Source organism: Ambystoma mexicanum, chromosome 3p, assembly GCF_040938575.1.
Source record: "Ambystoma mexicanum isolate Mex_15411 chromosome 3p, UKY_AmexF1_1, whole genome shotgun sequence".
NCBI classification, from domain to species: Eukaryota; Metazoa; Chordata; class Amphibia; order Caudata; family Ambystomatidae; genus Ambystoma; species Ambystoma mexicanum.
The window spans coordinates 397138054-397166001 of NC_090925.1; the positions used below are offsets into that span (position 1 = coordinate 397138054).

Sequence of the window (27948 nt, forward strand, 5' to 3'; positions counted from 1 at the left end):
GGGAACACTCCAAACAAATCTGACTACAGGTATAGAAAACCCAACCTTTGGTAGAAGCTTGTACTACACAGTTTTGGTAGCGTGTTGAGCAGCCAGGCTTATCTCAAGAGGGGTCAATGTGAGCTGTAAGGGAGTTACACAGAGATTTAAAGTTACAAGTATTCAAATAAACTCAAAGTCGCGGCATGATGTGGGATGGCTCAAAACGCATGTCTTCTTGAGACTAGTCAATCTCACCAGGCTCTGGATTGGCGTCGTTTTTGGAGTCCCCAGGTCGCTTGGAAGGACGGGTAACAGGCTCCAGTTACACAGAATGCTCTTTGGTCGCGGAAATAGCCTCGGACGTGTTTTCTTCATCTTCCTCTTCGGATTCGGGTCCAGTGGCTGACTACCTCTTCAGCTTCCAGGATCAAACTTGTATGCAGGAACCTGGCTATTCAAATAGACTTGCAACATTCAAACCTGGAGGGTTTGCAGTCCTTTCATGACAGCCAGCCTCCCAGTTCTAAACTGGATTTAGACACTCTGGAAAACAAAGGGCTGCAGAGTTTTGGACTCTTCCCTCGCTTCCTGCCTTCACAGATACTCTGGAGCCTGAATGGGCTTGGCCGTGGTCTCCCGCCGAATATAGAAATCACACAAAGGACTTTCCCACCCTGGAAGACAGGAAAAGGAACAAGAAAGGACAAGGAACACTAAAATGGTGAAAAAAGACCAGAGGGCGATTTTAGTAAAATGAGCACCCATGAGTGCCTTTACCGGGACTGTGGAAACAGCCTGTGGTAAAGGTACACCAAATTAGTAAAAAGATTCACTGCTACCAGCCATTGAAGGTAAGCTTGTCACTGTAACAGAAATGTTAGCTAAAAGGAGAAAAGGGAAACATTGTATCTCCCTAGCACTCCTCTTAAGGTGGGGTGTGCTGGTCTCAACTAAATAAAGTTTAGAGAGATTAAAGGATCCTTTCTATCTTTGGGAACCGTAGTTCTCACAAGGTCGGCAAGAGAAAGTTCAAAGGGGGAGCCCCAACTGCAACCCAGCAACAATAGGCAGTATGTGCCTAGGAAAAATAATCCACGAATAAAGCAAAATGTTCTGCGGTTGATGCAGGTCAAAGATTTATCATTGCGATGAAAATCTTACCCAACAGTAGTTACCCCTTCTCAAAATTGTACTTCAATATTAATATATTAAATTGCCCTTAATATTATTTGTATTGAAATTAATACTTTCAATGTGAGGGTGATACATAGAGTAACCTTGTCGTTTGCTTTAGACTGTTTTAAATTTGATTATTTTTGTCCTGTGAGCGCTACGCGGGTGTGGGGGAATGGGGGCGGTGTGTGTTTTGGTGTCGTTATTTTAGGGTTATTATTTTGCAAAACTTTGTATTGTTCATTTTCTGTATTTGTGTCAAATTCCTATGGATTATTTGCTCCACAGTGTTCCCTATTTTCTTTTGTTTTTTGATTTTGTCTGGGATATTTAAATATCAAACCTAGTCAGATTGGATACACAGTGCTTGATGTGTATCCTCAGCAACTATCCAAGGATGTAAGGTTAGAAAATTATTATAACATATTCGTAGTAGTCGTTTGGATTTTGTGTGCATATGGTCTTTCCCCTTTTGTAATGGCTTTGCATAGCGAAGAACGATGGTCTGGAAGGTTGCCCAGAGAGATGCCAGAGGTTAAGATTTATTCTAAACCTTCCAGCCCTCGCCTGAATTTCTTTCCGCATGTTTTGTGATAGGTGTGGCATCTTTACCCATGTCATTACTTGGTGGCTCATACGTTTAAAGAAGTTGGTTTAACTGGAATGTTACTTTTCTCTTATCCTCATTATCACAGGTTGTAGAGATACTGCAAAAGTTCTATGCAAACAAAGAAAATGAACTGGGGATTAATTTCATCAACGAACTTATAGTTCGATTTCGGCACTGCTCTAAGTGGGTTGGAAGACAAGCATTTGCCTTCATTTGTCAGGTTTGTTACTCTTTTCCAGTGCTTACAAAGTCCATGCTCCCAAACATGTCTAACAGTCTGTCTTATTTGTTTGTACGTCACTAGTCGTTCCTGTGCTCAACTAATACAAGTGCTGCATACTTTATCCACTGTCAGCAATGATCATTGGTAGACTTGCAGAGTGGAGGAGCCAGGTCAAAGCCACTGTAAACTCCTCCTCTCCCTAATTCGTTGACACCTGTATGTGTATTTTTGTGCACGACAGAATAAGTTCATTATCAATGTTGCTTCCCACATTTCTTTTGTAACCAATTGGACATTTCATTTGGTTTAAGATGTACAACTAGAACTAGCAAATGAATCGGACTGAGGGCTATGTTCTGAGCCATTACCAAGGGACTAAGGAGACAATGGGGTAAAATAGTGGTAACATTGAAAATGTAGAGGTATTCTATACGCAAGCCGGTCGAAGTGAACATGTACAATGGTACTAAATGTGTACACTTACTAGTAGCATTGTAGTTTGTGTTTCACATTAAATATGGCTTCTTAATTCTTGTCTTCTTTGTTTATTTAATTAAAAACATACTTTTTGAGCAGACAGATATTATTTTCAAGGAGCAAAGTCTTCGATCCTATAAACACTACTAATATATAAAGAATAGATGACTTCAACACCTAAAACAGAAACTTAAAAATAGTTTCCTCATTTTGCTACATTTCAACGGTCACTATTATGAAATAGTCATGAATGTTAACCATAACATTTGTAGATTTTCATCCTCTGCAGTCTTTTTTTGAAGATGCCAAATCCAATACAACAAGCCTCCATTATATGGCATGCAGATTTCTTGCTTGTAAAAATGTAGTGTGTGTATTCTGACCAACATTAGGTATGAATTAAGTTAGGGCAAGAAATTATTTTGAACTGAAGACCATGCATAGAATCCTACAGCATACCAGAGTCATACATGTTCAAAGGATTTCCTATAGGAACTTTCCTTCTAGGACGCAGGTACATCCACCTCACTAGGCTGGCAGGGCTACCCTTTTAGTACACCATGCTTTCCAAAATATGGTGTTGTAGAGGAGCCCATGCCTAACTCGGGAGGTAAGCAGGGTTTTTGGGAGGTACAGCAAACACTTTAATAGACCTATGATAAAAGATTGTCCACACACGTCTTTATAAAAATATAATTCTATAGATGGGGTAAAGCACTACAGTTACAGATGGGTGAAAACTCTGAATGAGAAATGTGTAAAATAAGCAAATATAGTCTCTAAAATTGCTTGGAATTTCTGTGAAGTCTATTTCAGCAAATGGATGCACATTGTGAAAGGTAAGTAAAGGATTTAGTATCTTTTTACAAAGGGAAGGAAAATTCAACGGGTTAAACAGGGAGTACGGTTTTGTATGGTGAAAAGTACTACTCTTGGCAGTTCCCATCTTCTGTTTGGATCTGAAGGTGGCAGACCCTTGGATTCGGAGAGAGGAACCCTAGATGAGGACCCATATTAAGAAGCTGCCTGCAAGCACTGCCTGAGGGATGGAAGATGGATTTCAGAATCCAGTAGTCAACCCCGGTGCAGATGTGGTACCAGTGGCAGTCGGAGACCATAGAAGACTTGTGCATCAAGGCAGAGAGAACAAGTAGACCCCAGGGGAGGCAGCTTATTCAAGATTCCTGTTATGCAAGATTGTATGCAGTACCCTTTATGTGCACTACAATAACCTTGACCGCCTGGCAATAGGGACCCAACCTTTGGTATAAGTCTGAACTGCACAGGTTGGTAGTGTAGCTGGGCAGCCAGGCTCATCTGAAGAGCGGTCAATGTGAGCAGTAATGTTGTGACAGAGTTTGACAGTAACAATTATTCAAATAAACTCTTACACTCAAGGTTTCTTGATAAAACAATTAGTTTATTTCACAGTCAGTTGTTTAAGCCTTCTTCAGAAGGGAGCAATATATGTAACACTTATAATACACTTCAAAACGCACCAGGTTTCTCTAAATCAGATGATACCAACTGGGGATGGCACACACACTTCCTACACCCTCGGGTGACTTAAATAGCTAGGACACTGTGGACATTGATTTATCACTGGTACATTTAGAGCAATACCGAGTTTGGTGTAAAAGATAGGGGAATAAAACAAAGGTTAACAAATAATTCACACACAGGTAAGTACTTTTTGAAACCTTCCAATGTCAAATAAGCTGATCCCTTTCCTGGGGTAAAGCTAAAGCACGGAGTCAAAGGTAAGAATTGTCACTCAGGGAGCCAGGACAGCCAGTGTTAATTGCACAATGTCTAGGGGAGCTGAAGATCTTCTTTGCAGGTAGGTAAAAAGTCTTGCACAATGTTTTTAGAAATGTTTGTAGAAAATAGAACACTTGAAGGGCCACAAACTGGGAGGCTTGTGAGGGGCAAAGCTATAGCAACTCTGCAAGGTAACCAAGACGGGTCTCAACTGAGAGCAAGCAAGGCTACACAACAAGAGGTAAGTTCTCTAACACTTTACAGTACATCTGGTTAGAAGAAATGGTTCCAGCTGGCTTCTATTACTGTACAGCTCTGCAGATCCTTTTGTCCCTGACACTCAGTCATGGGGACAAGAGGGAGGACGTTTGGGCACTCCTGCTCTGCAATGGGAAGGTCAGCGGCAGCAACAGGCAAACTTAAATTCAGCGGTTATTCAGTGTTTCAGCTCCTCGCGTCTCACAGCAAATGGCAACACTGCGGTCCTCGAATACCACTTCAGATGTTCCTTGATTCTGGGGGTCCAGCACTCTGAGGTGGCTCAGGCTTGGTCAGTCCTGCATCAGGGAAGTCCGGAGGATCTTCCTAGCGCTCGAGTCCGACTTAAAAGCAATGCACACAATCTGGTGATCCTATCCCTGGCACTTCGGTTCCAGCAGCAGTGGAAATACAGCCAGCTCCGAGAGGATGTCCAGACGTGCTTACTTTGGAGTTGATTGGTCCCACCAACTCAAAGGGAGTAGTCGTCCTTGCAGGGCTTCTCTAGTCACGGCGAATTCAGAGCTTCAGCACAGCAGCAGGGCTTCACCTGGCAAACCAATGGTCCAGGAGTTGCAGCATGTGTCTCTTCCAAGTTGTTCTTCGGATTCCTTCGTCGAGTGGTCGACTCTACCTTCCAAGCCAAAAAGCCTCACCTTTTATGCATGTTTCTCCCATTGATTCCAGCCTAGCTGTCAGTCACCTTTTGGTGCATTCCTGTAACCAAGGGGATTAAGCACAGGTAGTTTTGGGCACCTCCCTCACTTCCTGCCCCTGCCAGACATACTGGAGCCAGAGGTGGGCTTTACTCGTGAATCCCGCCAAAGACGAAACGAACAAAGGGACCAAACCTGGTTTGGCGCGCAGAGTAAATCTCAAGAAGGACCTTTCCAACAAGAAATGGCAAAAAAGACAACCATGGCCATTTTGACGAAATGGGCACCCATGAGTGCCTTACTGCAGCTGCGAACACAGCCCGCTTTAAAAACACAGAATGGTAGTAAAAAGTAAACCACTGCCACTAGCCATTAATTGTAGAAAGGGTAACATGAGAAACTAGACAAAGGTGATATAAGTAACCCCTACAGCACCCTATGGTAAAATAGTGTGTGCTGGGTCTAGAAAAGTTACAAATGTAAGTAAAGTAAATTTCACTTAACTGCTCTTGGAAGCAGTAGTTTCACCAAGAGAATGTATTTAAACCTTTGGGAAATCTAAGAGACTTCCTTTGCCACTGCACTGAAGGTGCTGTGTCACAATGCTAAAGATAATGCCTATGGAGTATGTCAGACTCCAAAGTTAAAAGAAATAGTCTAAATCACAATAGAATTACATGAGAGATTGAGAAAAAGGGCTCTGTCTCCAGGTTAGAGATTAAAAGTCCTGAAGTCCAGCAAAAGACCATGGGGTCTCTAAGGTAGAAGGGAATTAGCACATTTTTGAGAATACTCCCTAACAATTCCCCACCAACGCAGCCAAGGGTGCAAGAAGGTAGGTGGCAGGTTTTCAGGGGTCGTGGTTGCTTTAGTGGAGATGCTTGGTTCCTACAACCTCCATGGGCTTAGGAGTGAAGATCCAACATGTGGTTGGTGATGGAAAAGCTCAAGGAAATATTATTTGCAGTTTATCCTTATGACCACACCAGAGAGCCTAAGTTTGAAGAGTAGTGTGTGGTCGAGCCATAGTGGGTCAGCACAGGCACCTGGGGCTTCCCAGATGGTGAAAATGGAACAAGTAGAATAGATGCCCCAGATGGAGATTATCCGGTCCAGCAGTCATGGCACAACTATATCTAGCCGCCTCTCACCAACTCTGAAAGCCTTCTCATAATTTCTGGTCTACCTCCTTGACTAAACTTGTTAACCTCACCCCCATGTGCTTCCTCTTGCTTCCGCTCTTTCTTGCTTCTTGCTCCACTTGCATGGAATTTATGTACCCGGGCACTCGTAAAACAGTGAAGCATACCAAACAAAACCAAAAGCATACCTCCTCCCATTCGTGTTACCCTCTTAAGCTATCTCTCATTTACCTACTAGCTAGAAATGTTCACCCGCCTCGAACCTGCCTCTGTCCCTCACTTTCTCTGCATCCACTCTAGCACTTCATCCATAATGGTTACATCCCTAACACAGCTAGACGTACCGCCTACCTTCACTTAAACATTTCTAATGTTGGTTGCCCTTGATCTATCTATGTCCACCAAGTATTGTGCCTGGTGAATATTCGATTTACTCCCCTCCACAACCTGGTCAGAATGTCACTCAAGCTCACCCATTGTAAGAGGTTCACTGCTTCCCATCAATTCTGATTTCTTATTGTATGTTCTTTTGTTACCCCTATAACAGTCTTTTACTCTTTTTATGGGTGACCTGTTTGTCGCTTGGTTGGAGTTCTAGTTTCCTATAACCTTTGGGCTTCTGTTGGGTTGGCCCTTTGGGCTCCCCTGTTAATTTCTCTTTCATGTACCTGGGTGAACTACTGTTCCCAAGTAGTAAAGACGGTGGTGCCGGGGGGATACAATGGATCACCTTTCTTACTTACCTGGTAACATATTTGTTACAATTGCGAGTTTCCATGAATGGCTGTTGGCAGTGGTTTTACCTTTATGACCTTTAGTCTTAATTACTCGCAGGCTGTTCATTTAGACTCAGTAATGCACAGGAGGACCACCATATTGCTAAAATGGTGGTGGTATCCTTTTTTTGCCATTTGTTGTGGGATTGCCGTTTATACGGTCTCCCTTGCCATTCGAGGCGGGAACGACCTCACTGGAAGTTTAGGGTTCGGCAGGAATCCTTTGGATTCCCCGCCCAGACACCACAGTGTCGAAGAAGGCAGCAAGCAAGGGAGAAGTCAAAACATTGCAGCCCTTTGTCTTTCACCTTGCCTGAAAGGAACCAACTCCCAGTGGGGGGGCAGGCTGTCCTGATTGGACAGCCAGACTGCCCTTGCTGTAAAATGCAGGGCGAAATTGCAGAATTCACTACAGGCGTTGTTTCTTCATCTTCCACTTTGGTTCAGCTCCAGTGGTCAACTTGTCGGCAGCTTCCAGGTTTGGCGCATTTATCGGGAACTACAGCACAACTTCAGCAGTCTCTCCCTGCATTTTACAGCAAGGTGCCGTTCGACTCCCCACTGGGAGTCTGTTCCTTTCAGGCACAGTGAAAGACAAAGGGCTGCAGAGTTTTGGACTCCTCCCTTGCTTGCTGCCTTCTTCGACACTCTGGCGCCTGGGCAAGGAATCAACAGGATTTCCGCCAAAGACAAAACAGCCACTGAGGTTGTTCCCACCTAGAATGGCAGGGGAAGACCTCAGAAACAGCAAACGCACAAGAAATGGTGATAAAGGAGCCCACCATTTTAGCAAAATGGTGGCCATTCTGTGCATTACTGAGGCTGAATTAACAGCCTGCGAGTAATGAAGACTAAAAAGTCATACAAGTAGTTACACTGCCACCAGCCATTTAAGGAAACTTGCAATTGTGACAAAATGTTAACAGGTAAGTAGTAAAAGAGTACCAACAGAACCCCAGACACGTGTTTCGGTCTGGTTGGACCTCATCACGTGTCTGGGGATGCTGTTGGTACTCTTGTTCAGAGGAGAATTGCCTCGCATTTCGGTGCTGGACTGCCCCAGGGCAGGACAAAGACTGATATGTTTAGGATATTTCTTCTCTGTGAAAGATAGTGAGCTAAAGACTCTGGGTAAGTCCCTCGTAACCAGGACTAATGTCTGGCAGAGGGACTCCCAGGTCCCCCTTGTCAATTCCCCTTCACCTAGGGACAAGGTCATTTAGTTACCTAGTCAAAGCAAAATGTTTTAGGGTTGACGCAGGTCAGGAAGTTTTATCATTGATATGATAATCTTACCCAACACCCCAGCTCCCGCCTTCCACCATCCTGCCTTCCCGGCTGCCCTCCCCTCGCCCTCTTTGTCAGACAAAAAACCTTGGTGTCCTCTTTGATTCCTCTCTCGCCTTCTCTCCTCATATCACGGACCTTGCCAAGAATGGCCACTATCAGCTGCACCTCCTCAGATATTCTCTCTTACTCCCCCAGAAACTCAATTTCTCCAGAGCTCTGGTCCTCTCTAGGCTTGACTACTGTAACAGCCTCTTCCTCAACCTTCCTTCTTCCTCCTTCCGTCCCCTTCAACTAATCCAGAATAGGACTGTTGGACTTCTTCTTGGCTTCAGGCCCAGAGACCACATCTCTCCAGCCTTAATTTCTCTCCACGGGCTCCCGGTTGCTGCTAGGATCAAATTCAAGACCCTGTGCCTCAACCAACAGGCTTTCTGGGGCCTGGGACCCCGCTACATCCTACTCTCTCTCCCTAAATACCTTCCTGCTAGAGTCCTTCGGTCTGCAGGCTCCAACTCTCTGCGAATCCGTCTCTTCTCTAAGCAAAGAGTGGGGAGTAGATGTCTCTCCTCCGCAGGAGCCTCTGTCTGGAATGGTCTCCCTGCCCCCTCTGTCTTGAGCTGGATCTCCTAAAGTTCCGGAAGCTCCACAAGACCCTCCTTTTCTCCTCCTCCTTTACTCTCTCCCTCCCCTGCTAACACCTTCTCCTGCCTCATTGACTGGCTACCTGGTTCCCTCTGAGTACTACAGGTCTCCAGGCCGCCTTCCCTGCACTTACTTGCTTTCCCTGATACCTGCCCTCTGGCCTCCCCTTAGCTTTTGCACCTTGCCTCTCCACCCTTTTCCCTTCCCACCTTAGCACATGCGTTTGCGCAGTCCCGCACGACGCCCCACCTGCAGGCCTAGTAGGACCGGTATTGTATCTTTCTCCCTTGGCCCTACCCTCTCCTCCACCCCCCCCCCCCCCCACGCTTTTTTTTTGTCACCTTGAAACACCATTTGTTGTATAGGTGCCTTACAAATATCCAATAAATATACCGATTATGAGACATTAAAGAAAAATGGATATGATGAGTATATGCGGTGGGGAGGGGACATGAGGGCAGAATAGCTGGGGAATGTGGTGGCATAGGGAGAAGGGACCCTCTAGGACAGAGGTCTGCAATCTTTGCATCTCCCAATATTTTGAACTACAACTCCATCAGCTCTAGCCGGCTGTTAAATGGATTTCTAGAATCTGGCCTTTTGGACAGATTTTTAGAAGGTTGCACTAGTTATAGTAAACGGGGAGCTCTGAGAAGTAAGCCAAAAGCCAATCAAGGTAGCAATGGAGAGCAGTTTGGGCTTTGTCTCAGGAAACTGTGGGTGTGGTCATGGACCCTCAATGAGTCCACACACAATAATTATATTTAGACTGTTATAAAAAATAGTAATTTCTCCAGCATGGGGTCTGGCATGGATTCACATGCTCATGAATATTCCCCGTCAGGCTGGGAATCCTTGGTACAGAAAAAAAATCAGTTTTTCGGTTCTGAACTGTCTCTACTAACCAATCGCTGGTCTCTGGGTCATACTGCCCCCACCCAATGACTGTCCTCTACCTAAGCCCCTCCTCTGGCAGCCATCTTCAGATTTTTACTGCACGTTCAAGTGTTGGAGTCCTCGTGCTGTAGCTCTCTAGCTTTTACTGCGTATTGTTTTTCAAAGAGTTGCTCTCATTTTTCAGTCAATTAGAGCCTCAAGCTCCACCGATTCTTCTTCCGATAACAGGGACCCGTTTGGGATTTTTTCTACGCCCCCCAAGGGCAAATTATTGTCAGGTTTTCACTTCTTGGAGGATTCCGGCAGATTTTTTAGGTCTACCCCGCGTGGTCATGGCCCAAGACAAAGTAGACACGACACCTGTTGGATCTAAGCTGTTTAGGATCTGCCCTGGATGTGGATTACAGAATGTCTTCAAGGAAGATGAGCGCTCCCGGTGCCTCTACTGCCTTCACAACGACAAATCGCACGTGGAGAAGGACTGTGCGTTCTGTAACATGTCCGGTCGGACAATGAAGGACCGTCATACTCGGCTCACTAACTAGCTGGAGGGGAAGGGCCCAGCAGCAGGTGAGAAGAGGAGGTCTGAGCGGTCTTCTAAGACCTTTGAGGGCGCTCCGGCGACGGGGGCCCAACAAAAGGCTAAGCACTGTGAGTCCGCAGGCACCGGGAGCACCGTTGGTTCGGGCTCCTCGGCTGCCAGGCAGGGCGCAAAGTCACCGACGCCATCATCCACGAGCCAACGCTCTGGCTCAGTGAAGAGGAAGTCGGAGAACCCGGGTAAGCTTCGGGAGAAGCCCCGGTCGATCCGACAGACAGCCAAGGGGGGGCGCTGACCCTCCCCCTAACGTGAAGGCCTCGGACGCACCCAAGGTCGTGAAGGCCCAGATTCACCCGGCAAAGGCCTTGGTTGAAGGAGTAGTGGAGGCCCTGCCTATGCCTGCGGAGGCTACCCCAGTGGAGACCACCTCCGGGCCTAGAGTTTCCCTGCCACCCAGGAGGATAGCATCTTTCTAGCCTGTCGATAAGACCCCCATGAAACCCTGGGATGAGAAAGAGGGGGTTAGACCTTCTAACTTTACCTTTCGCATCAAACCAACCTCCTTTGAGCATTTCTGCAAAGACGTGAGTGCTTTTTAAACTGTGATCTTGGGCACACTTTGCCTTGCTCCATTTAAAGTGGGCCTGGCCTATGAACTTTGGCTCTACAGTAGACTCTGCCTTCACTAACGTGCTCTGGTCTTAGAAAAGTGTTTGGAACTGTTTTTTAGTTTTATGCTCTGCCTTTTTCTCTCCCTTTAACCTAACTATTGGAGTGCCATCTAGGTTACGCGCTCACATCTGTTTTTACAAATAGTGGTGTTTTAACTCTGACTTCTCTAATAGTTACTAAGGGAGGTGTTTATACTTTATCTGACTGTGTTTGAACTTGCTTTTGATTTAGAGTGTTAGTGTATTACTTAAAGTGTGTTTTAAATAAATAATTATATACTTTTGATGAGTTCTAGTCAGTGTTTGCTTGTTCCACTGTGTTTGTGGCCCTATTGTGTATACTTTATATACTGCCTTACTCTTCTCGAGAGAAGTCTGACTGCTCAGCCATAGCTACCAGGTAAATCTGGGTGGTGCAGACTGCTACCAATTGGGTTTACTGCTTACTCCTGTAGTCGTAATCTTTTTGCAGTGGTCCCCAAGGGAACTACACAGGATTCAGCCTAACAGGCGTTGATCAAAGCATGTAATTCTGCTGCCTGTGCAGACCTTTTCGGGACCCTTCTCATATCTATTATGGTCCCACCTGTTGTTACTGCGTAACCTGCTGCTGTTTCTCCCGACTCCAATTTGTAACAAGACCCATCACAGAACAGTATGCCATCCCCATCTTCCAAGGGCTCATCCTGTAGGTCTATTCTTCCCTTTGTGCTCTCTTCTGTTCTGATAATGCAGTCGTGCTGTACATCACTCATGTTTGGTTGAATTGGTAGTAGAGAGGCCGGATTTAACACATTGCAACGTTCGATCTTAACATTTCTGCTGAAAACATTTCGTATTGTCAGCCTAGCGGCTGTGTGGTGTTGGGTTTGGACCCTATTCAGCAGTACGTCTACAGCATGTGGTACTTTTACTGTAACATTGTTTCCCAATATTATTCCTGCACTATGTTTTGGAGCTACGGCCCTCATACATGGCGGCAATCGCCTTGCAACTGGGTCTAGACCTGTTGAAAAGTACGCACAAGGCCTCTGTCTTCCACTTTGTTCTTGTGTTAACACTGACACAGAACACCCATCCAGCTCGTCCACAAACAAATAAAACATCTTTGCATAGTTGGGTGTCCCGAGCGCTGGCGCGTTACATAGGGCGCTCTTTAGGGTATCATATGCCTGGTCCAATTCTTCTGTCCAACAAAATGCTCCGCCCTCCCTTTCCATCTTCAGTGCCACCAAAAGTGGTTTTGCCGTTACGGAAAACTCGGGGATCCAATGCCTACAATATGTTAACATTCCTAATACCTTTCGCAAGTCTCTATAGGTTCTGGGGTTCTGCATAGATTAAATCGGTGCCACTCGATCTGTTGACAGTGCCCTCCCTCCCTTCCTTTGACAAGACATAACCCAAATAGTCAACGTTTCTTTGTACGTATTGCATTTTTGTTAAGGACACTTTGTGGTTATGCTTTGCCAAATGGGATAGCACCAAAACGGTTGCTTCTCTGCAACCTTCCTCTGATTCTGCACTTATCAAAATGTCATCAACATACTGGACCAAAGAGGTTCCGGCTGGCAACATTAACTCATCTAACTGGGATTTCAGTGCTTGACTAAAAATTGCCGGGCTTTCTGTGTAGCCCAGTGGGGCTCTCGTGAAGTGGTATTGTCTTTGTCTCAATGTGAAACTAAACAGATATCTCGACTCTGGGGCAATGGGTAGACTAAAGAATGCATGCTTCAAATCGAAAACTCTGAACCATTCAGCTGTACTAGGTATCAAGGTCAGAATGCTGGCAATACTAGGTACCACCGGAAAACGTGGTTCTACAATTTTGTTAATTTCTCTCAAATCAATTATGAATCGATAGGGTAACGTTTCAACTCCCTTCTTATGAACCAGAAGAATCGGGGAGTTGCAGGGGCTGTCATTATACTCTTCCACCACCCCCAAAGTTATCATGTCACTTACAATTTTTACCAAGGCTTCCTCCCCCTCTACCAATATCCTGTATTGTTTTACTCTAGGCAATTTAACACCTTCCTTGAGTTTTATCACAATGGGGTCTATCAATGGTGTACCTACATCGTTACCGTGGGCTGCCCATAGGGTATCGGGTAATTCTTGTAATTCCTCTGGCAGTGGTTACTGAGTGCTACGAAGGCATGGTTATCTGGATTGTTTGTAGTCATATGTACTCCTGCAGGTGAACAATAGATAGTTGCACACAGTGCTTTCAATGAATCAATTCCCAACAGATTTTCTGGACATCTGTCAGTCAACAACCACCCATTCTTCCACTTCACGCCTCCTATTTCTAATTCCATTTCTTCACTTATAGGGGTGACTATGGGTTCCCCGCCAAACCCAACTGATGTCTTGCTCATCCCCGATAGTGGTGCTGAGGGAACGGCCTTGATGTCCACGGAACTGTTCCCAGCTCTTGTGTACACCAAGCATTTTACTGCGGGGTGTTGTCCCAGGCGCACAAATACATACGGCCCCCTTTGATCAATCGGGACAAATACAGCTCCCTCATGCCCACCCCGGCTCCCTCATAGTAGACTACTAGTTGGATCTTGGAATCTCTCTGTTTCATTACCAAACAAAATGCAATCTTCCCCTTCACATTGCTCGTATTGTACCATTTGCCTTCGTCCTTGATCAAACACATTTGGCCCTGGTGGTGAGAAATTCGCTCTTGGTTGCGGCACCGCACCAACCTGTTGGGCGGGCCGTCTTTGTCCTCCTCGTGGGAATCCCCTACCTCGCCCCATACTTTCGGACACTGACTCTTCCAGTGTCCTGGTTTCTTGCAAAAGGCACATACATTCTGGGGCAACTCATCCAGTCGTGAGTATGTACCTACCTGTCCTCCGGCCCCTCCCCTCCCATTCCACTGCCTGTTTCCATTAGGTTGATTTCCCCCTGAATCCCTGGGACCCCTGTTGTAATAGTTGCATCAACACTTTATTTTTAAGTTCCTTTTCAGCTCGTACCTTTGACTGGATCTTCGTTTGTTCACTTCGTTCATAATAGCGAGCCATTTCTAATAAGTCCCTTGGACTTGACTGCCATGTACTTTCGGCACTTCTTAGACTTTTCTGGATTGGGGCGTGTAAGCCTTCCACAAAACTTCCTGCAAAATACCTCAGGCCTGCTTCTGTTGTCAGTTCCAACCCACTAAGTGCCTTAAATGCACCCTCGAACCTTAGAAAGTAAGGTGAAACGTCCTCATTCGGCCCTTGTGTCACTTCCGCTAGTTTTTCCACATTTCTATCCTGGCGTTTTAATACTTGCTCAAGCGCCTTTAGTACCTTTATCCCATGGTCTTTTAGTTCATCCGGATATGGACTCTGGGGCTTTCTGCCGTCACTCTTATCTTGTAATTATTTCCATTTTATTCCTAAATCATCCCAAGCCTCAAAGGGGTTTATATTTCTTCAGGTAATTAGGACATCATTATATTATCCACATCTTCTACCGTGTAATGACCTGGCCTAAACAACTTCCTCATCTCTTTGTAAAAACCTGCTGGATCTATATGTGGGTCTGGTATGCTTTTAGTTATCTGCATGAGTTCCATGCGGATCAGTGGGACATACACATGTACGTTCAGGGTCCCCATTGGTTGCGATATCGGGGGTAGGCTGGCATTCCCGGAGGGGGTTCATTTTTACAATCAATTGGCTCTTGGCTGATGGATCAGCTCTTAGGGTTGCATACACCTTTAATAACTTATGAATCTGGGCTTTCCTTTTACTCTGTTCCTTAGTCTCATTTAAGTTCACATCCGGGGTTATTTCAGTGGCCACATATGCCTCAACTGGTCTATCATGTCCCGGACAGCCCCTAACATTGATTCCAAGCATGCTAGTTGTGTTGGCCACTGATGTGCCATTGCTTCGTCTACTGTGTCTGCAAGTGTATCAAGGGTCACTCGGTCTAATAGTCGTTTCGCAAAACTTTCACCGTCTTGACAGGCTTCCGTCAATTTCACCCGTCGTTTGTCCCAAATCTGCCGGTTCCTCTCTACACGTTCATCTTGTTACATTTCCCCCCTTCGTATCTACTTCAGGATAGTTATCGTGTAATCCCACAACTAGGTATTCGTGGTTGCTGAGTCCATTCCCTTTACTGCATCTAGATATTGTGCGGGGAGTTGACTTGTAATCGATTACTGTTTCCTATTATATCCATCTATCAAGGATTTACCTACATGTTTAAACTCCACTGGTCTCAGTTTTTCCAATACTTCCTTTACATCATTGTTTACTTCTTCTTTGTAAACCTCATCCATTATTTCTTTCAATTTATTCTTTCGGTCACCATTTATCTGTACCGTCTGTACCCGTCCTATACCTTTTGTGTCTGCACCGTACTTCATTGGGAACTCACCTTCTTCTACCGCCTTTGTTATTAGTGGTGGGGCAGTTGCTCCTGGGAACAATAAATCATTTGCGATAGTATCTGCCTCACGTTGTATATTCTCATAACGCAGCGCTGGTGCAACCGGGTACATGCCTCCACTCGCCTTAATCATCATGCGTCTGTCCATCTGATCATATTTTACTTGTCTTTCTTTCACTTCCAAATCCCTCACCTTTTGATTAGTGGACCGATTTAGTTGTTTTCTTTCACTTTTCATTTTTGCTGTTCTGCGTCTAAGGGCTTCTACCCGCCAATATCTAATGGCCTCAAATTGTGCTGGGCGGACCTTTTCGTTTTGCCAATTCTATTTCTACTCTTGATATGGCATCTAAATCAAATGTCCCATTTTCTGGCCACTGAGGTTCTATTAAGTCTTTTGTGTATTCTGTCCATTGTCACAAGAACAATGTAGAATTCAATCCATGTTTTATCAACATGTCAAATGCCGGGGTTCCCTCGGGAGGGGCATAACAGGTTTTCGTTATTCCTTTCCCGTGAGAAGCCAAATAACCCACTATCATGGGCACTAGCTTAGCTAGCACTACTAAGTCACCTTCATATTCAATTCATTATGGAAAGAAGGGAAAACAGGCAGGAGCACTGTGGGTGAGAGCATGGCAAGCAAGGATAGGGTTAATATCCATTTCACCCATTGGCACTCCCTACTCCCATAGAGTAACATGAGACTTCCTGTTTCCACTAGTATGGATCCTTTTGTGCCAACGAAGAACTACGTTGAACACTCTAGTCTTCGGGCGTGGCTCTCTATAAAAGCCATGCCCAATGCGCAATCCATGCTCCGTGTGCTTTCTGTAGCTTCGAGCACACGCTTACCTGGTTCCTGAGATTTCTACAGCACTCTTCAGCCTTTGTGACCGGCAGATCAGTCTTCTTCACTGTGACCACGGCTCCAGAAAAGAGAAAAACAGAGGCGTAAACTGATAAGTGGTTTTCTACTCACCTTTTTCAGCGCTTGTCCGGAGGTTTCGCGACTTTTTTACTCGCATACCGACAAGTCACTCCCGCTCGTCTTCTCTGCAATCGCTTTCGGATTTTCCGTTCCCAAGTGACCTTTTGGGAACCTGCAAAGAGAAAAGAACAAGGAAAGACAGGTTAGAACTTGAAGACACATTGTTGGCAAAAACATTTATAGAAAATACGAACCTGAGCTTTGTTACATGCTTTAACCCAGTGAAGCAACTGGGATTCCAAGGACATATAGCACCTACCTGATCCGAAAAGAGATCAATTTCTGTCCATCTGCAATTCCCGCAGTACGAAGGGTGCAGTGAGGTAACTGGCCTTGGGACCCTCTTTAGGAGTACAAGACTCCACTATCCAAAATAAACAGCGGAGTTTGCACTCAGTCCACTCATTAACTCATCATTCTCCTTACAGGTAGAACTCCCAGTATTCCGGGTGAGGAGAGGGCAGGACAGAGGTCGGTAAACTCCATCGCTCCTGCGGAGACTCAGGTGAGTGTGACGGAACACGAAGCCAACCCTAAAACACCTCTGCCTGAGTGATGGAGACCTCGGAGGTAGATCAGCTGTCAGTTATTGGGGGAGCTGCGTGCTGAGGTGCATGCAGCCTGTTCTGAGACAAGCACCCTGAGGCGTGAACTGATGGTGAACAGAGACAAAACAGACAAGATTGCTCGGCAATTACTACAGACTCAAGCGGGATTAGCTCCGTTGCCAGGGGGAGCCACGGCTACGCCAATGTCACAACCTCAAACCATAGCAGCACCAGTACAAGTAGTCCTTCCAGGCAACATGCCACTGGCGCCTCTGGAGAGGTTCTTAGGAGAACCCAAAAGGTTCAGAACTTTCATGAACCAGTGTCTACATTTCCTGTGCAAACCAGGGTTGTTCCCCACAGACCAATCAAAAGTGGCCTTTGTTTTGTCATACTTGGGTGGGGGGGGGGGAGACATGCCGCGGACAGGTCCGTTGCGTTTGTCAACAGGGACGCCCCTTTTCTCTGGAATTTTGCCGGTTTCCAGCATGAGATGGAGAAGCTCTTCGCTCGTAGCATACAAGGACAAGCCTTGGATGACGAGTTGTTATCTCTTCGACAAGGAAATCAGGATCTTTTGGCTTATGTAGCAACTTTTAATCGTCTGGTAGCCGAAACAAACTGGCCCGAAGAAAAACGTCCAACTCTATTTTACAGAGGTCTACGAGGGGAACTCGGACGTCCTGGCACAAGTAGTCAACCCGACTGCTTGGTGCGCCGAATACATTGACCTAGCAATTCAGCTTGATCACTGTTTACAAACCCGGAGGGTCGACTGCACACGCTCTGAGAGCAGGACGTTCTACATGCGGCCCAAAGACACCGATTCGCCAGCCCATGGAAGCACATCCTGAGCCCATGCAATTGGGTGAAGTTCGAAGTCCACTCACCAAGGCGGAACGCGACATAAGGCGGCAAGAGCATTTATGCTTGTACTGTGGGCAATCTGGCCATTTTCTCCCTAATTGCCCGGCAAAACCCCCTCGAAAGACAGTTGGAGATATGGACGGAGCAAAGGAAGCAACCGAGGCGGAAAACTACAACGCCCGACAAACATAGAGGTCGATTTGTCGAGCGCAACTAAGAGTCCCTTGACCTCCCACTTCACCATCCCAGTGACCATCGTGGACCAACACCAACCCTCCAGGTTACACGCACTTGAAGCATTTGTGGATAGCGGAGCCATTGGGAATTATTTGGACTTGGAGACAGCAGACAAAATCGGTTTGCCAGTCTGTGCAAAGGAAGTCGTAGACAATGTAAGCGCTGTCGACGGAACTGAGCTACTATCAGGCCTGGTTACCCGTTGTACTGCAAAGGTCATTATGCTCTGTCAAGACGGACATAAGGAAGAAATTTCATTTGATCTGATTTCGGCCCCACAATTACAGATGATCCTTGGTATACCTTGGCTCGAGAAACACAACCCGTTCATAGATTGGCATAGCAGGTCGATAACCTTTACCAGGGACTGCAGACACTGTTATGAGACGGGTCAGGCACCAATACATCCAATATCAGCATCTCAGAAGACACTCCCAGTATTGGGAATACTAGGGGCCTACCCAAAGAATACCAGGACTTTCAAGACGTATTTGCCAAAGAACATGCCAATACACTGCCCCGCATCGTTCCTATGACTGCCAGATAGACCTGGTACCAGGGGCAAAGGTCCCATGCAGTCGCATATATGCCCTGACAGAAGGGGAAAACGCCCATCTAAAGACTTACTTGGACCAGTATCTCGCAAATGGTTTTATTCGCCCTTCCAAATCCCCTGTGGATTCTCTCCTAAGAACGTGCATTGATTATTGCGTGTTAAACCAGGTCACGGTGAAGAACCGGTACCCATTACCGCTAATACCTGTGTTGCTCGACCAAGTACGAAAAGCACATGTTGTTACGAAACTGGATCTTCGAGGGGCCTATCACCTGGTGCGCGTAAAGGAGGGTGATGAATGGAAGACCGTGTTCCGCACCAGGTACGGCCGCTACGAGTATCAGGTAATGCTGTTCGGGCTATGTAATGCGCTGGCGTTATTTCAACACTTCATGAATGATGTCCTGCGAGAACTGTTAGACGTATGTGCTGTAGTGTACATAGATGACATCCTCATTTACTCGGCTACATGTAGCACATGTGCGAGCAGTTCTCCACAAGTTACGTGAAAACTACCTATATGCCAAGCTTGAAAAATGCTCCTTCCATGTCACCGAAGTCGAGTTTGTAGGATTCGTCTTGTCGCCACACGGGCTCTGAATGGACAACAGGAAAGTAGAGGCGATCCTCATTTGACCATCACCTTCGTCTCTAAAAGGAGTGCAGAGCTTTCTTGGTTTTGCAAACTTCTACCGACGTTTTATACCAGGATTTTCGCACAGGGTGCATCCTATCAGTACTCTCCTACGCAAGCACCGAAGATTTGAATGGACTCCCGCAGCAGAAGAGGCATTCTGTGCTCTAAAGAGCAGATTTACGTCAGCTCCCGTATTAGAACATCCACAACCAGACCTTCCTTACATCGTTGAGACTAACGCTTCAAGTGTAGCCATGGGAGCGGTCTTATCCCAACCGCTTTCTGGTCGGAGAAATTTTCCCCAGCCGAACTGAATTACGCAGTCACAGATAAGGAACTGCTTGCAATTAAGGTGGCCCTCAATGAATGGATAGTCAAACGAAAAAGGCACAGTCCCAAGTTTTTTGTTGACGGGGGAGAAATTCTCAAAAGGGACCCAATAATAGGGAAAAACAGGAAGTACCAAAAGGTACAGAGAATTAATTACCCCTTACTATTCTAGCTCCAGAGTTGACAGAAATCAGGATACTATAGTCACATATATTTACACCAGATACACAAACATAACTATCAGTGGAGCATGGGGGACTAGAAGGAGAAAAACATTCGCCACAGGAAAATGTTAACAAATACTTTTATTTATATAAATATAAAAAAGACAGAATCGATTCCTACATCAATGTATCAAAAGATACCAAAGGCTAAAAAAAGACATAAAATACATTAATACATATATGAATGTGTCAACCAATGACCCTATTCTTAGAAAGAATTCATAAGCTATATTGTCACTCATTTAGACATTAGCTGAGGTATAAATTGTCGACATGTTTCGGCCCATACAAAAATCAGACATTTCCTCAAATGTCTATTTCGAGATAGATATTGTGGCCATCTTCAGGACATACGATTTCTTCACACTTGGTCTTTTATGTGATGTGGATGGGACATCATTGATCTACAAATTCGAAACAGGGGAATGACATTACTTCACACATAACCATATGTACATTACATAGTTATTTTAAAATTCTTTTCTAAAGGAGAGACATTCCATAACAATACATAAGTGAATTTTATATAAAACATATATCATATTTGACCTCTTAGTCCTACCCACATTTCTTGGGCTCCTTTTGTTGTGTTACCTTAATTATGACTTAATTATGACAACATTACTTGATGGTCTACCGGCCATATCATCACGTACACAGGGGACAGGGAACAGACACACATTTACAAAATCCTACATAGCAAATGTGACACAATATCAAAATTTCTTACTATCATATTTTTCGATAAAAATGTTGTGTCAAATATGATATATATATTGATTAATAACTAATATACACCTTACCTATATGAAATCATTGATGTAGATACGATGTTTATTACATTATAGGACTAGGTGAGCCTTGCCAGTGAAGCCAGGGTATTACCCACATTGACGTGGACTAAATATAAACATTCATACACATCACGGATGAATGTGCATCATCGATCGAATTACACTCTCTTCAGAGTCAAAAAGTAAGAAATTTTGATATTGTGTCACATTTTCTATGTAGGATTTTGTAAATGTGTGTCTGTTCCCTGTGTACGTGATGATATGGCCGGTAGACCATCAAGTAATGTTGTCATAATTAAGGTAACACAACAAAAGGAGCCCAAGAAATGTGGGTAGGACTAAGAGGTCAAATATGATATATGTTTTATATAAAATTCACTTATGTATTGTTATGGAATGTCTCCTTTAGAAAAGAATTTTAAAATAACTATGTAATGTACATATGGTTATGTGTGAAGTAATGTCATTCCCCTGTTTCGAATTTGTAGATCAATGATGTCCCATCCACATCACATAAAAGACCAAGTGTGAAGAAATCGTATGTCCTGAAGATGGCCACAATATCTATCTCGAAATAGACATTTGAGGAAATGTCTGATTTTTGTATGGGCCGAAACATGTCGACAATTTATACCTCAGCTAATGTCTAAATGAGTGACAATATAGCTTATGAATTCTTTCTAAGAATAGGGTCATTGGTTGACACATTCATATATGTATTAATGTATTTTATGTCTTTTTTTAGCCTTTGGTATCTTTTGATACATTGATGTAGGAATCGATTCTGTCTTTTTTATATTTATATAAATAAAAGTATTTGTTAACATTTTCCTGTGGCGAATGTTTTTCTCCTTCTAGTCCCCCATGCTCCACTCATAGTTATGTTTGTGTATCTGGTGTAAATATATGTGACTATAGTATCCTGATTTCTGTGAACTCTGGAGCTAGAATAGTAAGGGGTAATTAATTCTCTGTACCTTTTGATACTTCCTGTTTTTCCCTCAATGAATGGAGGCATTATTTACTCAGAGCCAAGCATACCATCACCATAATGATCATCAAAATCTCCAGTACTTGCGTTCGGCTAAAGCACAATCATCCCGACAGCTTCGCTGGGCTCTGTTCCTATCCGAATATGATTTTGTGATCACTTACCGGCCAGGAGTTAAAAATGGGAAGGCAGACGCCTTATCACGCTTCGGCAAAGGAGAACAAGCTTACAGCATTCCTGATCCGGTGGACATCATCCCTGGTGACAAGATCCTGGGTCTGTGTGGAGATGATTCTTCACGGGAGGCATTCAAGCAGAAGATAAAGGACAGCCTATCCGTAAGGGAATTACTAACATGGAGGAACAAGGGAGTTAATTTTTCTATCAAGGACGACCTACCGTATTACCGAGATTGTCTTTACCTTCCAACGGGCACCTTGCAGGAAGAAATACTCACTAACACAATTCACTAATTGAAGGTCAACCAGGAGTGGCAAAGACTGCTGAAAAAATTGAAGGATCCTACTGGTGGCCAACTTGGCGACAAGACACCCACGACTTTGTCAACTCATGTGGAACATGTGCTCAGAACAAGACCTCAAGACAAAGACCTGCTGGTTTATTACAACCACTGGCGATACCACCCAAACCCTGGCACACCGTCTCCATGGACTTTGGCACAGACCTACCACCCAGTTCCGGATTTAACACCATCCTTGTGGTGGTAGATTTATTCACCAAGATGGCCCATTTCATCGCCTTAAAAGGCATTCCGTCTGCTCAGGCCTTGGCTCGGGTATTTCGAGGGGATTGGGTCCTCCGGCGTATTCCATATCTGACAGTAATCGCCACAGCTGTGCTGCTTCGGAAAATCTTTTGGCGTCTGCGTCCTGCGTCGATACGCCGCCCTTGAAGACCTCCTCCGACAGCCGACGTCACTGGATGTTAGAAGTAGGACACACGAGGCCCGTAGCCTCAGTTCCGTTTTTTCCGCGAACGTGTTTGCTTCGGAGATCTTGGCGCGCCTCGACTCTTTGGAGTTTCTGTTCTTTCGGTTCTTTGAACCTGTTCGTTTGTAAGAAGTTTTCGAGATGTCTTCCTCTTCTTCCACCCTGTGTCCGGGCTTCAAGAAATGCGGGGACTGCGAGTCCAAGATGTCGGTGACGGACTCGCACAACGCCTGCCTCTGGTGCCTCGGGGAGGCCCACGACACGGATGATTGTGTCGACTGCTCGTCGCTTACGTCCAAAGTCTTGCGGGAGTGCAAGAAGAAACTGTCGGTCGGTAAGGTGTCCAAGTCCCGGAAGTCGAGGTCCACTGGGCTTTCGACAGACGATTCGAGGGGCAACTCTCCGCATCGTCGTCGTAAGTCTAGGGGGTCTCGGTCCCGGAGTGGGTCCTCTTCAAGGCACTCCCGGAAGCGCCGTCATCGGTCGCCTCCTCGTCCGAGGACTCGGCCCGTTGGGGGGGCCGCTTATCCCACCAAGCATGCGAATCCAGAGGAATGGGCTTCCTTCGGTGGGAAAATGCTGGCGATTCTTGAATCGCAGGGCACCGGTCCGTCCGCGCCTCCGAGTGGGGTCGGACGTGACAGTACTAGAGACGCCGCTCGTACGCCTTCGGGCTCGGGTGGTCGGCACGATTCGCGGGACAGATCCCACTCGGACAAGGGGAATCGTTCAAATCATGCCCGTTCCAGGTCCCGGTCCTCATAGTCAGATTGAGTACATGCGTCAGTCACTGCACGACGCCAGTGGTCTGGACACCTCTCCGGAGGTGGAGTTTTGTAGGCCTGAGCCTGGCACCCATGCCGAATCCTTGTACCGGCGCCTTATGTCAAGGGTCACTGAGTACTTGGGGTGGTCTGCTCCCCCAGGGGATTTTCTTCAGGATGACCTCACGGATATCCTCGACCAAGGTCCACCAACAGACCCGGTACTGCCATTCCATATGGCTCTACAATGGAGGGTGGCGGCAGCTTGGACTGCTCCGGAGAGTCTCCCGGCAGTGGGCAAGTCTTTGCCGCGAAAATACCACCCAGCCAGTAGCGACCCCTGCTACTTGACCAAGCACCCCACTCCGGAGAGTGCAGGTGGCTACGGCCCTAGCAAAGCAGGCGTCTTATCCTACCATCCATCCTGATGGGGACGACAAGCGTTTTGATGGTTGGGCGAAGAAAGTGTTTTCTTCAGGGGGTATGGCTCTTCAGGCTGCCAACTCTGTGTGTGCCTTGTCACGTTTCACGCACACTCTGTGGAACTGTTTCCTTAGCGGCTGAACATATTCCCGAAGGGGACGAACGGGGTGCTTTTCTTGCTATGGTCCGGGATGGCAAGGATGCCATGTGTGAGGCCTTTCAGTCGGGTTTGGACATAGCAGATTGCGTCAACCGGTCCATGGCGCAAGCACCGTAATACGCAGGTTTGCGTGGTTGTGGAAGTCGGAGTTTGCTCCTGATGTGCAAGCCCGACTCCTCAACATGCTCTTTGATGGTGTCCATCTTTTTGGCAGCAAGGCTGACGAGAGCCTTGAGAGGTTGCAGACCTCAAAAGCTGCAGCAAAGTCGTTGGGCGCTGCAGTTCGCCAACCTCCACCTTTTCGTCCTAGGGGACAGCAATGGAGGGGAGGTTCCTTTTCGTTATTACTCATCCTTTGGTAAAGCGAAAGGAGCTGCTAGTCAAAGGGGCCACCATAGGAGTGCCAGAGGTGGAAAACAAGGTACTCGAGGTGCCAAGGCCGCTCGGGCTGTTTGCCTCTTTGCCCTCAGCCAACGCCGCAGCTGCTTCAGCTCAGTCATGAGGCCATGTCCCATGGTTCGCCGGTTGGGGGAAGGCTGGCCCAGCATCTTGTAGAATGGCGTGCCATTACTTCAGATGTGTGGGTTCTGGAGATCATAGCCCATGGCTACTGTCTTCCTTTCCGGCCGAGGCCTCACGACAATCCACCAGGGAATCTCTCTTTGAAGAGTCCGGATTCACTCCTTGCGCTAGAAATTCAATCCCTGCTGGAGAAAGGCGCCATAGAACTGGTAGCGGAGAGGAACAAGGGATGGTATTCCCCTTATTTTTTGATTTCGAAGAAAGACTGGGGATTGAGACCCATCATGGACTTGCGCGGTTTGAACAAACTCCTCAGGAAGGACAAGTTCAAGATGGTTACTCTTTCTCAAGTCCTCCAGACCCTTCAACTTCAGGACTGGTTAGTGTCTCTCGACCTCAAAGACGCTTATTTTCATGTGCCGATCCATCCAAAGCACAAGAAGTACCTGAAGTTCGCGGTTGGCAACTCGCACTTTCAGTTTCGGGTCCTGCCGTTCGGATTGACCTCCGCCCCGAGGGTCTTCACCAAGCTCATGGTAGTGGTGGCAGCGCATTTCAGGAAAGGGGGGATTCACGTCTACCCCTACCTGGACGATTGGTTGATCAGGGCGCGCTCTCCCGAGCAAGTCCTGGATCATCTGTCGGTCACATGCCACTCCCTCCACAAGCTGGGCTTTTCCCTCAACTTAAAGAAGTCCCACTTGATGCCAACTCAGAGGCTCCAGTACATCGGAGCAGTGCTCGACACGTCCCTGGGGAAGTGTTTTCCTCCCCATGTGAGGGCTCATCAAATTCAGCAGATGGTGCTAAAGTTTCAACATGCCCAGAGTCTCCCGGCGTTCGAGTTCTTGTGGTTGCTTGGCCTCATGGCATCCTGCATTCTTCTGGTGCCAGAGGCCAGGTTGCGGATGAGATCTCTGCAATGGGCTCTCAAGATGGCAGTAGTCACAGTCCTCCGGCAGGATGTCGGACCCCGTTCAGGTGCCGCCCTAGGTCGCCCAGGACCTTCTGTGGTGGGCCGTCGAAGGCAATCTGATGAGACGGGCTCCATTTTGGCTACCCTGGCCGGAGGTGACGATCGTGACGGACGCATCCCTCACGGGATGGGGAGCTCATGCCAACGAGTTGACAGTCAGCGGTCGTTGGTCTCCGTCGGAGTCCAGACTCCATATCAATCTGTTGGAGCGGAGGGCCGTCAGGCTTGCCCTGAAGGCCTTTCTGCCGACTGTGCGAGGAAAGGATGTCCTGATTCTGACGGACAACACAGTGGCCATGCACTACCTCAACAAAAAGGGGTGGGAGCAGGGTCACTTCCTCTGTGCAGGGAGGCGATGCAGCTCTGGTTCTGGCCCATCCAGCAGGAAATTTCGATCTCAGCAGTTCATCTGGCCGGAGACGAAAATGAGACGGCAGACGCTCTGAGCAGGCAGAGTGCGATCTCTCACGAGTGGGAGCTAGCTCGGGAGATTCTCCTGGAGATCTTCGCCCTTTGGGGGACCCCACAAGTGGATCTCTTCGCCTCCAGTGTCAACCGGAAGTGCGAAAGGTTCTGCTCGCGGGAATTTCCTCCAAGAGGAGCCTTGGGGGACGCGTTGGTGGTGGAGTGGTCCTTCCCACTGCTGTACGCGTTTCCTCCAGTCCCCATCATCCCGCAAGTGCTGAGGAGGTTATGGAGGTTCGGTTCCCGGATGATCATCATTGCTTCGGCATGCGCCCGGAGAACGTGGTACCCGGACCTTCTCGACTTGTCCATCTGCCCTCCACGCCGTCTTCCCTACTGAGACGATGTGCTCTCATGGGAGGGGGGTCAGGTTCTCCATCCAGAGGTCAGATCCCTCAACCTTCAATTTGATTGGGCATTCTAAATTTCTATCTTCTAAATTCTTTTTCCCACCTCCTTACGTTGGTACTGCTTTGGGAGCCTGTCATAGATATGGAATACGTCGGAGGACCCATTCCCCTCGAAGAACAAGTTACTCTCTTACCTGGTAACGTTCTTTTGATGGGATGGTCTGACGATGTATTCCATATCGCTCCCTCCCTGCCTTCCCCGCTACAGAATTTCTTATGCGATTGCAGCTTACGGTTCCGCAAGGCTTTGTGTGGTCAGACTGGCAGAAGACTGGTGCCACACGTTCTGGGGAAAAAACTACAACTGAAGCTACGGGCGTTGTGCGTCCTACTTATAACATCCAGTGCCGTCGGTCGTCGGAGGAGGTCCTCGAGGGCGGCGTATCGATGTCATCAACGCAGGAAATAGACGCCGAAAGATTTTCCGAAGCAGCACAGCTTTGGTGGTTACTGTAATAGATATGGAATACGTCGTCGGACCATCCCATCGAAAGAACGTTACCAGGTAAGAGAGTAACTTGTTCTTCTCAATAACATAGTGAAGTTACATGGGTTTCAGCCCATATTCGTCTCGGATAGGGGAAGCCAATTTGTGTCACGATTCTGGAAGCATTGTTGCTCGTTGGCCGGAATAGAAATCAGATTGTCCACCAGTCACCATCCGTAAACAGACGAGCAAACAGAGCGCACAAATCAGACTCTGGAGCAATACCTCCGTTGTTTATTACATCAGACGGAATGCTCTTGGGAGGAAATACTGTGGATAGCTGAATACGCATACAATAATTCAGTACACGCCTCCACACGCATGACGCCATTTTATACTCTTTATGGCCGCAACCCAAGGACTTCGATCTACGACCCGCCAAGGGCCATCGAAATACCAGCCATTAAGACCTTACACGAAAACATCTCACAAGCAACCAAAGATGCAGTAGAACATCTTGAGGCAGCCAAGACTACACAAAAAAAGTGCGCTGACCGTCACTGACGAGAGGCCCCAAACTACCAAGTAGGAGATTCGGTATGGCTTGCATCTAAATACATAGCATTAAAAGGGGCCAGGAAATTCCAACCAAGGTTCTTGGGCCCATTCACAATTGAAAGTGTAGTTACTCCTGTTGCCATGAGGTTAACTCTACCACCACAAATGTGCATACACCCGGTTTTTAATGTTTCCTTGTTGAAACCTGTACACCCTTGGACTAGAACACTAGCTCCACCAGCCCCCATAGAAATCAAAGGGGAGGAACCAGAGTACGAGGCCAAACAAATACTGGATTCCAAGATAGTACGAAACACCCTGTATTACTTAGTGGATTGGAAGGGATATGGGCCCCAAGATAGGTCATGGGGACCAAGCGAGAACATACATGCCCCTCGGTTACTACTCAAATACCATCAGAACAATCCCACCAAGCCTGGTCCAGGAAGCACACCTTTGAGAGGGGTCTTGAGGGGGAGGACTGTCATGGGCACTAGCTTAGCTAGCACTACTAAGTCACCTTCATATTCAATTCATGATGACAAGAAGGGAAAACAGGCACGAGCACTGTGGGTGAGAGCATGGCGAGTAAGGATAGGGTTAATATCCATT

The 27948-nt window shown here is 46.6% G+C and overlaps 1 protein-coding gene across 4 annotated transcripts in view; it reads left to right on the forward strand.

The window, feature by feature from the left end:
• Positions 1 to 27948, forward strand: part of LOC138580491 (serine/threonine-protein phosphatase 4 regulatory subunit 1-like) — a 918772-nt gene that overhangs the window by 859483 nt on the left and 31341 nt on the right. For 3 of the 4 annotated variants that reach the window (XM_069651072.1, XM_069651070.1, XM_069651071.1), the window contains one exon: positions 1851 to 1985. In XM_069651072.1, coding sequence (XP_069507173.1) covers positions 1851 to 1985 — 135 coding nt within the window. Of the gene's footprint in view, positions 1 to 1850; positions 1986 to 21178; positions 21468 to 27948 lie in introns of those variants that run through there. The other variant, XM_069651073.1, reaches the window with a different exon arrangement.